Genomic DNA, 12,971 nt, shown 5'->3' with positions numbered 1-12,971 from the left:
AACTTCAAAATTAACTGAGTTTACTTTCTTTACCGCCAGAAAACTCAGGATTGAATTTGTGGCCCATTCACAGTATGTAAGATGCATTTTAGCAATTACCTCATTTCTACTCCAGTCTGTAGTCCTCACTCTCTTTCTCCCCTCTTTTCTTTCTCAGATAATTCTAATTTAAATATTTTGTCTCCTTCGTCTTTTGGAGGAAAGATGGTAGGAATAAGTACAAATAAGCAAATATGAAATACTTAGGAGAGTAAAGTAATAGTGTCAACTTCAAAAAAAAAATCTATCCTAAAAATGGATTTTAAAAAAAACCTCTTTTTAGTCTCTACTAAACAAGTACTTTTTCTTTTCCTATCTTAACATTCAAGCTCTGGATGGGGAAAAAAAAAAAAAAAACTGATGCAGTACTTTAGTTCTTTGAGCCCAGTTTGTTTGTTTGTTTTTAAGCTGTTAGGACTGAACACAGAAAAGTAATGCTTATAAACGAGGGTATGGCATGTGCCACCTGGCATATGCAGAACTTACTTGAGCAACTAAATATCTTAGGTGGTATTATCTCAAAAACAAATTCATTTTAAACAATAAAATAGACTTTCTTTTGTTCCCAGCCCTGCACTTATGATCTCAGCTCATTAAACTTTCTAAAAATGACTGTATATTATGTTTTAATCAAGCCTTTATGTAATACAGATCCAACTGCAATCCAGACCCTAGTTCTCATTTGGAAGACAAGTTCTATTCGGAAAAAAGTCTTAATTTAAATGTTAAAAACAAAGATACTACTGGTGATGCTGAAAATAAACTGTCACTATATTAGGTTAAAATAATCTTTTTGAATTTAATTTCTGGAACTAAATTAAGAACAAACTTAAATTACTCTGCTAATGTTACTGTTATCTTATGGCAGATGTATGAGCATTAATGGAAGACAGAAGAACAAAGGAGAGTTTCTGAGAGAGGACTGGGCATCTCTGCCAAGGCTGATATGGCACACAGATATGTCTCATCTCTTTTTGTGGACGCCCAATCATCTGGGTACTCAGACACACAAAATTATAGTACTAAAAGAAGAAGTTTTGTATGTTGTCATTTTTCAATCACTACCATCATCATTATCAATCTATCAGGTTCCCTTCCTATCTTGCAGTCTGTTATAACAGATACACATAACAAGACAGTGTATATATATATATAATTAGATATTTTCCATTTAACTTTTATTTTACAATGGCCCAATTCTTAAATAAGTGAATCTATGAATGTGACCTTTTAGCTCTTTATTTACTAAATACTTGAATGAAATGAACCACATTCATAAATTTGTATGCAGGTATATCTCTTATGTACTTCTTTTAGTATCACTCAAGACACGTCACTGTTACTTTCCTCAAAACCTCCTTCACTGGAGTTACTATTAGATTCTTGTATGCATTAAAAAAAAAAAAGAAAAAGAAAAGCCCAGGGGAACATTGCTGAAAGTTTTAATGGAATGAAATCAAAAGAAAAATTTTATGAATTAAACACATGTTTTAGTTTTGACAGCACGGTGAACAAAGGTGAGTAAAATCCTTGAATAAATTCCAAACAAGACCTAAGTACTAGGCGAAATAACAGCAACAATAATTATCATTATTGTTATTATACTTATTTATTGAAGGCTTACTGTGACAGGAACTGTGCTAAGTATTTTATACTAATTATCTCATTTAATTCGCATAACAACCCAACGAGATTTATACTGCGGTATTGCCATTTTACACATAAAGACATTAAGGCTCAGGCAAGTTAAGTAAATTTGTCTGGAGTAACACAGCTGAAGAAATGAGGGGGCTGGGATTCAAACCCAGGCCATGTGACTCTACCACCAGTGCTGTTCTATCGCACTAGAGTGTAGCATGATACAACTCTCTTAGCAAGTTATGAACAAAAACTAATGAAATCCCTTATTAAATGATCCTTAGATCAGTTCAGAGAAAGAGACAGCCCTAGCTTACATTTCAAATACCCAATGTTTGCATCCTTACCCTGGGTGCGAATTAAAAAGTACTGAGATATTTCTTCATCTTTGAATCTTCAGCACTGGCACAGTGCACAACACACAGTAGATGCTCAATAAATGCTTGTTCATTAAGTCAATAAATTAATGAACAGAATTTAGTCATTGGCTTTACAAAAGAGTAGAAATGGCAAATGTATTCAGGAGTCTGATGAAGTCATAGGAAGAAGTTTTTCTTTTAACACCACAATGCCAATTATTTCTCTTTTGTAAATAAGATCTAGCCTTTATTTTTCTGAAATCAACTATAAGTGAACTGTATCTTAAGACAATGACAATCCCCACAACATAATACTTTGTAGGGACATGACTAGTTGGGCAATTTAAACAGATGTAGTTGAAGTCCCTGGGTGGTGCAAATGGCTAACGTGTTCACTGGAGGTTCAAATCCACCCAGAGATACCCTGGAAGAAAGGCCTGGAAATCTACTTCTGAAAAATCAGCCACTGAAAAACCCTACGGAACACAGTCCTACTGTGACACACATGGGGTCACCATAAGTCAGAGTGGGTGACTAGCGGTAGCTGAACTGTAAAACTATTTAACTTTTTAAGATGTTAAAACATTTTAAGTTGTAAACAAGTGATTATACTCAAACACAAATCTAAGTGAAAATTTATGAGTCTAGGGGGTGCGTGTGGTAGTTTTTAAAAAGTTTAAATTTCCATAAAATCATTAAAAATCATAACCTAATAATAGTACCTGCCAAGACAAAAACATCCAAGTAGCTCAACTTTTTAATGCCAAGATCACCTCTGGAACTAGAAACCAGATGTGACGGCAAATTCTCAATTTCTAACCTTCAGCTTCCCAGAGGTCAAGAGAAAGAAGTCCGCTGCTCAGCTCTACCAACACTGGCTTTTTAGGTTACTGGATAAGGACATAGGGTTATACCTAGTTTTATCAATATTGCCATGAATAAAGTACTAGTCCTCTAGTAAATTTCTACATGTCTCCAATACCCAGTAAAAGTAAACCTGCAGCAACCATGCAAAAATTATAATTTTTACTTGAAGTTATTTATTTGCCTTCTTTTATCATGGAAGCAGTCTAATCCTAAGGACAGTATATATTTAAGTTGGTATTTACACAGCCTGAATGTTTTATAACATAGTAATAAAATTGCACTGTTCTTGTACAGTTCCTAACATTATTTTATTTATGCTTAAAAACGGTAATTCAGAGTTGGTTACTCTTTTATGATGAAATAGATGGCTTTTTACAGTAACTATCTCTTTGTAACATTTTTATCAGTACCTTAATCTGCCAGAATCCACTTACCTATCTAAAACAAGGACCTTAAAAGAACAAGTAACCTTAAAGAGCACAAGTTTTTTTTCTAAATAATGTAAATACGGTGATCATTTTTAACTAATTGATTCCCCAATGTCAATTGAGTTATTAAAAATATTTGATAATTTAACTTTATAGTTCAAATATCAAATAACTTTTCATACATCTTTTATCTTTGCTTTTTGGTTCCAGGAACAGAATACAATCAGTTAATTTGAGTGAAAGTCTGAAACCACTACATACGTGGTTATGCTTTGAAACGAACCAAATAAAAAAATTATTTTCAATCTTTAATATTATAAACTTCAAAATGACTATATGTACACCTAACAAGAAACCTAAGGAGCCCTGGTTGGCACAGTGGTTAAGCGCTCAGCTGTTAACCAGAAAGTCAGCAGTCAAACCCACCAGTTGCTCCGTGGGAGAAAGATGTGGCTGCTTCTGTAAAGATTACAGCCTTGGCAACCCTATGGGACAGTTCTACTCTGTCCTATAAGGTCGCTATGAGTCAGAACAGATTCGACAGCAACAGGTTTTTTTTTTTTTTGGTAACAAGCAGCCTACAAAAAATCAGCTCTGACATGGATTTAATGTCAAATCTCCCTTCATCTTTTTCTTTATTAAATTCCAGAAAAATTTTCAAACTCTATAAGCAAACAGTATTCTTTACCATAGTGGCAAAAATTTATCAAGGAGCTTGCACATCATCATCTTCACTCCAGTTGTCATCGAGTGATTTCAACTCATGGCAACCCCATGTGTTTCAGAGTAGAAATGAGCTCCACTGGGCTGTCAATGGCTGATTTTTCAGAAGTAGATCACCAGGCCTTTCTTCTGAGGTGTCTCTGGATGGACTTGAACCACCAACCTTTCAGTTAGTAGCCAAGTATGTTAACTGTCTGAGCCACCCAGGGATTCCCTGTGACATCTAGGGAGATGTAATTCACCACAACACTAAATGCACCACAGCTCATCTTCTAAGCATTTAAAAATGAGCTGTCGCCAGCCTTATACAAATGGCAGTTTACTTAACTTTAAAAGAATATTTCATATAGTTTGTGATTTTTTTAGTGTAACTGAACCATTAATGTGTATTACAATACACTTTAAGTAAAAATACCCATAGCATCCCTAGTTTAAACAATTTATCCCATATCCTTTTTTGGAAGCAGATGGAATAGAATCTTATTTATAAATGGCCAGTCAATTCTATCACATTGCCTTTTAGTTCTTCACTGTCATAAAATACAAATAAGTCTTAACTGAGTGAAATCTCTTGTTGGCACAAGGGTTCAACTACCTCCCAGCCAAACAAAACCTAACACCAGCAGATGACAGTAATATGTGCTTGTTGAACAAGGGGGAAAGAATTATCAACAATCAAGATGCTACTGTTTACTCAATTCAGCAAATTATTTTTTCCTTGGTTGGGTTGTATCTAAATATTTTCCTTCTAACTTTAAACATGGAAGTAACTAAGTCTTATAAATCTCTGAACCACTCATAAGCCACTGGCAACTCAAATAACAAGTAACCTCCACTCCCTCCATACACACACAGAAACAAACAAGTATGTGAAAATCTGCCCTCTGAGATTTCATCTGAATACGTATCTGTTTCCTTGAATAGTACAGTTAATACAGTAAGAAGAAAAAGACAAAAATCTACCAACTAGGCTGCGCTGCCATCCTCTCCATGTAGTCTTTGGCCATGTCTCGGGCTTCAATGTTCTCAGGATACAGCACACAGAACATTGCCAAGGCACCCAAGTTGTTCCCATAAATTTCATTCCAGCGGGCACTGTAGTCCTTGGGATCCCAGGGAGGGAGGTACTCCAAGGGGCTGGACAGCATGGTGTGCACGGCCTCGGTGAGTCGGGCTGCAATGTGCTCGTGCGTGTTGGCGGCCCTGAGCTGGAGCTCTGCCACCTCTGCCCTGGAGAAGTACAGCATTGGGTGGTTGTCGTAGTTGGCATTTGTGAAGGGAATCATGACTTCTGGGTTCTCGTCGGTGATGTAGGCTGACGCAAAGCAAAACAGATATATGAAAAACACACTGGGAGCCCCCCGTGTGTGAGTCCTCATCGTGGCATCAGATCTCCAAATCTCCAAGGCAGCCAAACCATCTTCGAAAGATCCTACAGGAGGAAAAGAATATGTCAACCAAGGAAACAGAGCACTGTAGGAAATATACAGTAGGCAGGGATCTAGCTTACTTTACAAAATTGATACTACTGGAAAAAAGATTAAATATTGAAAAATAAATTTTATGAATTTAGATCTCTGGGATTCAACAAAAACTTGCACTAGGAAGAAAACAGCACTTGAGAAAACTTACTAAAACCTAATTAAGTTCTGGTTTTATAAAACTAAGGAAACAGGGGTTGACACACTTAGCTGCTGACTGGAAGGTTGAAGGTTAGAGTCCACCAGAGGTGCCTCAGAAGAAAGGCCTGGCGATCTACTTTAGAAAAATCAGCCATTGAAAACCCTACAGAGCACAGTTCTACTCTGGCACACATGAGGTCATCACAAGTGGGGGTTAACTTGATGGCAACTGGTTAAGGAAACATGATAAATCAGATATGTATTTATTGTATAAAACCAAACTTAGGCTTGGGAAAACAATATTTACTCAAAGTAGGAAAAAAAAAAACCTCTCCTTGGCATTCCTTTCACATTTTATCACACAACAAGAGTTTACATTTTATTTTCTTCGATATTAATAAATAAACCACACTAGCCAAAAGCTGGTGGTGAAATACCTTCTGGAAATTTGAATGGACATTGTGAAAAAGAGGGAAAATCTTGTATTTCTTAATATAGCCTCCTTCACTCTGAACTTCTCCCCTCTTCCTATCATTCTACATTCTGAGGTAGGGATTAGGATCAATAGGATCTATAATAATGTAAGCAGATAAAAGATTATGAATAATGTTAAATATCCCCTTTGTGTGGGCCAAAGGCAGGGACAGAGAAGATGAAGGTAGCGCAGACGTCTGCCAAGCCCGGGCACCCCTGGGCTGACATCAGCAAGTGTGCAGTGAAACAGCAGACACTGGGCCACTGGTACTCGAAACTGTTTGACATTATCTTCATTCAGAAAATAAAATCCCAGAGTTAAAAGGCTAATCTAACATGAATGCATTTTCTCCTTATTATTTAACACTACTATTTTTCATTTTGTATATGGGATTTTTGTGTCATTCAATAAGTCAGAAATTTAAACCAAACACATATTTTCTTAACTACTTTTCTTAAACACCCCCTTTTCAGTGGCAGATTTGCTCACAGGTTAAAAGAATGTCTTTCAAATGTAGGAACATAAAAAGAAAAAATCTTCAGCCAAGTCTGTGTCCCACATCTGGGATAAAGCAGGCATAAAATCCCCCAGAGGAAAGTCAGGGAATTCCTAAAATTCTTAAGAGGGGAAAGGTTACAGAAAGCAGGCCAGAAAAAGACAGTTTTATATAAATAATGAACAGTAGTTTCCAATTATTAAAAGGAGAAACTGATGGAGAAAAACCAAACTCCCAAGCTGATCACAAAGTATTTTTCCAAAAACTGCCTCATCACAAACAGAAAAGAAAAACTAAGAATTTAATAAAAAATAAAAAAAAAACCAAACCCACTGCCGTCGAGTCAGTTCTGACTCATAGTGACTCTATAGGACAGAGTAGAACTGCCCCACAGAATTTCCAATGCTGTAAATCTTTACGGAAGCAGACTGCCACATCCTTCTCCCATGGAGCGCCTGGTGGGTTCGAAGAATTTAACACACACTGCAAATCAATCCACATTCCAACCTTGCTGAATTTCCAAGAGAAAGGCACTACAGCATCATTAGCAGATGTTACCTTAAATTATGCTATTTTAAATATTTCTAAACATGCTTTGAGCTAGAAATACAGAACTCAATGGCATTTTAAATTTATCTCAAGATGATAACGTGTGATGTATAAATAAAATTAATTTAGCCATGCTAAATAAGACATATGAAACAGAAATAACTCTTGGACTCTACCCATATCATGTCTAGCACCCAAAGCTTCAAGGCAGCTGGCTGGATCCTTCAAGGTCAGAGACACAGCCAAAAGAAACAGTCTTCTGTGGTTATGTCTGAGGAAGGGTGTGGTCTCTGGTAACACAGAGACACGGTGGGGCTGAAGTAATGCTCAGCCTCCTGGGCCCTTACTCCTCACCTTTTTCAGAGAACAATACTGCTAACAACATTTTTTAAAAAATCAAAATAAATTAACAAATTCTGTATATATTAAATTCCCAAAAGTCTAAGACTGGATGCAGTCATCACTACAATTAGCATGGTGGGGGTTTTAGACATCCAGGGTGAAGATGGGTTAGAAGTTTCTCCTTCAATTGCCCCTCACATGTATAGGACTCAAATCTTCCTCAACTTTAGTTTCTGAATGTGCAGGAGCTCAAGTTACGGGTAGAGACGACGGGGGTGGCTCACGCACTGGGGGGATGGGTGAGAAGATATGTGGAGACTAGAATTCCTTCACTCTGTACACACGTTCCCTAAAGGTAGCTAAGATTAATTTATTCTTCTTCTTCTTCTTTCTCCTCCCCTATGTATACCTCCCTCCTACCCAGGACCCTGTAACTGAGATAGCCAGGGCTGCTCCAAAGAGTCCCTTACAGTGTAGGGTCTACATGCCTACCCTGACAAAACTCATACTGTTATTCCAGCCACTTCTGCCACATTGCTTCCATTTATGTAGGACATGCCTGAGTATACTTAAACAAGAAGTGTTGATCCTAAAGCACAGAACCTCATTAAAATGTTGATTTGGGAATGATGCCATCTCAATGTGCCAACTGTTACTGAAGGTTTCTTGGTTATTGCTTCAAATTCATGTGAGGCTGACAGGACAGAAACGCTATGAATTACTGCATATTTAAAATAATTCTTGTTGGGATGCCGTGTGGGCTGATGCAGAACCCAAAGAAATGCTGCAGAACGATTGTCTACAAAGACTGCCTGAGGAAAAGGGACCACGGTGGCACAAACCATGTGTTGCCTTCCTCACGTTCTACTCAACATGCCCAGCTCTCCTGCTCTCCCAGCTACTAAGGCCTTTGCTGATCCAACCAAAGAGTTCATTTCTCCTGTATCTGGCACATACCTGTATCACACTGGCTGTTTCAACTGTTTATGTGCCTCACAGAAGGCAGGATCATAGTTTCATCTTTACATCACAAGCCTTAGCACTGGGCCTGGCATATAAAAGGCAGCTCACAGACGGCTGGTTGAACTGAACTAAACTCTAGGGCTTACGAGCCGGTAGAGTATAGCCCATCACTAAACTGAGCAGAGAGAAACCATGTTCCCTCTTACTTGAAGCTAAGTTTGGGAATTTCCAGAAAAAATTTAGTTAGCAAACTAGAGGGGAAAACACTCAGAAAGCCTAGAAACTCACAGAGCTTAAAAGCTATTCAGTAGTTTTTGTCAAATAAAAGAAATCAAACTTAACGAAAGTGTAACCCATATTTGCTTTAGGTTGATAACCTAAAAAAAAAAAAAAACCTGTTGCAATCAAGTCCATTCCAACTCATAGCAACCGTACAGGCCAAAGTAGAACTGGCCCATGGGGTTTCCAAAGAGTGGCTGGTGGATTTGAACTGCTGACCTTTTGGTTAGCAACTGGAGCTCTTAATCACTGTGCCACCAAGGCTAATAACCTAAAGGAGAATTAATTCCCATCCATCACTTTAAACCTATCTAGAAAACACCACTGAAAAGGCCCTATTTCCAGTCTTTGGATTTACCCCTTGACCTTTAAAATTCAGTCTTCCCTCTCTGTTAAAAGAGGAATTAAAATTAAATGAAAGGATTTCTCAAGATAATTTTAGGTGGACCAAGGATGGACAGGTTTTAATGCTAATTTTAGGTACTTATTTCAATGTGGATTAGAAAAAATTATAACTAGCACATCAAACGTGACATTTCAACAGAATAAAATTTGTTTTAAGTACATTTAACCTTAAGTTTAAACAAATAAAGGTGATAAATGGATATGACAAAAATTGTTGAAGGTGATGCCTGAATGGCAAAAGTTTGGGAAATGCTGAAAATATTGAGTGAAACAATAGCCATTAAAGCCAAATGAGCTTACCAGAAAAGCCAAGCCCAACCCTCCGGCTCTACTCCCCGACCATCACTCACTCGCGCGCACGCACGCACGCACGCACACACGCACACACGCGCACACACACACACGCGCGCACACACACACACACCCCCCTTAGAAAAGCAAATCTTTACTTTCGCATGTTTGTGGATGATCTCTCAAGCCATTCTCCCCCTAGCTTATTGTGTTCCAGACAGAGTAGGGCACTGTCAGCTCCTTTAAATATTTAGGACGACCTGAGACAGTTCAAGAGCAGGCATTTTCAATATGGCAAATCCACGACGTATCCTCAGCCATCAACTCTATTAAGACAAACATGTATCCCCCACTTTTAGAAAGTTCACTTTATACCACTTTGCTTTTACAAAAGACGTACATTAATATCTGTTTTTGCTAACCCAAACATCTGAAGAAGATATTCGCTTTTACAAAAAAAGGCAAAAAGTGGAAATAGTTTTCCTCATTTGTTTTGCAGAGAGCCGCCAAAGAGGCAGCATGCAACCTGAGCAGCTCCTTCCTGAGAACTACACTCAGCATCTCAACATCAAGTCACCATAGTGTTATTTTAGGTTTTGTGTGTTATTTGATATGATCTGGTGGATTATTCTGGGGATCTGGGGATGCTCAAAAAAAAATTTCCCATATAAATTAATAATTGCTTCTTCATTTTACGCCATTTTGGCTTATGAAAAGTTTCATAGGAATGGTCTACTTTTAGATAGAAGGGGAAGCCTGTAGTTTATCCATAATTCAACTCAGGATTTTTCTGAATGATCCTACTGAGCCTCATTTCCCCTGAAGTTCTTTCATTCCTTTTCTCCTCCACTGTAGTACACTAAATTTCACAATCCAGCTCTCCTTCCCATTCATCTGTCTCATAGGAATACAGCTCAGAGAATGTAACATCCCTAAATTTGGTAAAGCTGTTGTTGTTGTAAGGTGCCATCAAGAAGGTTCTGACTCATAGTGACCCTATGTACAACAGAATGAAACACTGGCCGGTCCTGCACCGTCCTCACAATCCTTGTTATGCTTGAGCCCACTGTTGCAGCCACTGTGTCAATCCATCTCATTGAGGGTCTTCCTCTTTTTCACTGACCCTCTACTTTACCAAGCATGACGTTCTTCTCCAGGGACTGGTCTCCTGATAACATGTCCAAAGGATGTGAGATGTAGTCTCGCCATCCTTGTTTCTAAGGAGCATTCTGGTTGTACTTCTTCCAAGACAGATTTGTTCATTCTTTTGACAGTCCATGGTATATTCAATATGCTTCACCAACACCACAATTCAAAAGCATCAATTCTTGGTAAAGTAGGGTCAGCAAAAATGAGGAAAACCCTCAATCAGGTGGATGGTCCCAACAGCCACAACAGTCGACTCAAACATACTACTGATCATGAAGGTAGCCCAGGACTGGGCAATGTCTTGTTCTCATACATAAGGTCGCCATGAGTCAGCGCGGACTCGATGGCAACTAACAACAAAGTCTGACTTAACTGTGATACAGTTCTTTAAGAATCATTCGGTTACCAGAAAATAATTCAGATCACAATTTGATTATTTCTCTGCCTGCATGTCCTACATCTATCTGCAGCCCAAATTTGATATTATGCTTAAGGCCAAGCAAAATGATACAAAAAGTATTTAACAAGCTACCTAAACTCTAAATATCTTAAGTATGTTTTCGCCAAGCAACAATAAGCCCCAAATTATTTTTGTTGAATTCTGGCTCCAATAATCACTGCAGCTATTATGATTGCTGACACACAGAAAAACTTTACATGGTCCTAAATGCTTTTTGCCTATTTAAACTTTTATTTTACAATAACTTAATGTGGCAAAACAGTATATTAATACTTTGCTCCATCTTACAGTCAGCTTCAGATGCAGAACTAGAACCTGAATCTCCTAAATCCTAAACCAATTTAATTTCTTTCTTTTTTCAACCAAACTAGTTTTTAACAACGTCCAACAACATTAAGCGTTCCGCTCTTGCCATCCTTAAACAAAGAACGCACAGAAAGATTATGTTGAGAAGGAAAAGAACTGAAAACTAGGTTAGTACATCAAGTTTCAAAAATGATGTGGGTTTCCAAATGGTCTGAGACTGTTTATAGAATGAAGCACACGGTAGTACAAAAGTTCTTTCAATTCCTCCATATAGAAAGTATAAGGATAGAAGAAATTACCCTGTACAAAGTAAAACACGCCCCCAAATTAAGATGGATTAAAAACACTCTTATAATATATGCCAAATCTAAGGAGCACAGCATAATGATTAACAGTATGGGGTCTGCAGTTGGACAGATGTAAGCATAAATCCTAGCTCTGCTGTCTACTAGCTTTGATCAACTGACTTATCCTCTCAAAGCCTCCATTCTCTCATCCATAAAATGATACCTACTTCATAGGGTGATTAAATATATGTGATGCACTCTGCATATAAATAAAGAGCTCAATAAATACTTTTGTTAATAAAAGGGAAGAAGTTTTAGACATGCGTAGATTCATCTACTCATAAAATATTTTATTTGAAAGAAACTAAGTATCTTCATACTATAAAGGCAATAGAATTAGAACCAGAGATGTTAACTGATTCGGGCAAGGCCAGGCTGCTTCTCAGAGACATAGCTAAAACACAAACACAATACTCCTGATGCTTGGGCACATCATTCATAGCAAGCTCATTACCCATCAGAAAGGAAAGCATACGGCTCTTGAAAACTTTGAAGTGTTTGTTGGAGGTTTTCCCTCAGAGAAAAATAAATAATACATTCTTATCTGAATTTGTTTCCCAAGGCCAGTAATTCTTAGTATACAAAATGTGACTGCTCCTTACTGTATTCTCTCAAAAGAAAGGCCCAGTGATACAGTAACGGCTGGGAAATACAGCCTTTGGCTGGGGAGCTGTTTCCCAGTAACAAATGTATATTACCGAAGGGGTATAAATCTTCAGGGGACACTTGCCGCCACTGCTGGAATAGATAAGTCAACCCTTGTCCAGGGTCTGGTCTTGCCTGTTAATGTCATCAGTGTCTCAGATGATCATCCTAGGGGATACTACCTGATGTTAATCAAGCAAAGCCCTCTCCCCCACATACATAAAACCAGAATGTAAGAGTATTCGTTTATAAGAAATACAACTACTAAGCCGATTGGGAAATACATTCTGCCTTTGTAGGAAATCTCCACAAGAAGTGAATTAGTTGCTTTGTGAACAAGAAATCAGAACAAAGGAAGTGGGAAGGGCACTGGGCGGGGGGCAACTCAACCAGTCAGAGCATGGTCATAACTGCACTTGAAAGGAAACTGCACTGTTGGTATCCGTCAGAGATGTCCCTGGGGTATTACTGTTAAAGATAAAATTTTTGAGTATGAATTTTTTATTTTTTATTGTACTTTAGATGAAGGTTTACAGAACTAGCTTCTCATTAAACAATTAGTACACATATTGTTTTGTGACACTCGTT

At 37.8% G+C, this 12,971-nt stretch overlaps 1 protein-coding gene across 12 annotated transcripts in view; it reads right to left on the bottom strand.

The window, feature by feature from the left end:
- Window positions 1–12,971, bottom strand: part of DSE (dermatan sulfate epimerase) — a 140,921-nt gene that overhangs the window by 97,124 nt on the left and 30,826 nt on the right. For all 12 annotated transcript variants that reach the window (XM_023727703.1, XM_004372487.2, XM_023727698.1 and 9 more), the window contains one exon: window positions 5,018–5,486. In XM_023727703.1, the coding sequence (XP_023583471.1) occupies window positions 5,018–5,433 (416 nt within the window). In that variant the 5' untranslated portion in view covers window positions 5,434–5,486. The remainder of the gene's footprint in view (window positions 1–5,017; window positions 5,487–12,971) is intronic.

The sequence above is a fragment of the Trichechus manatus genome, unplaced genomic scaffold (assembly GCF_000243295.1).
Source record: "Trichechus manatus latirostris isolate Lorelei unplaced genomic scaffold, TriManLat1.0 scaffold00017, whole genome shotgun sequence".
Lineage (NCBI taxonomy): Eukaryota > Metazoa > Chordata > Mammalia > Sirenia > Trichechidae > Trichechus > Trichechus manatus.
The sequence above is the reverse complement of the archived record's forward strand: the minus strand, read 5'-3'. Positions and strand labels throughout refer to the sequence as shown.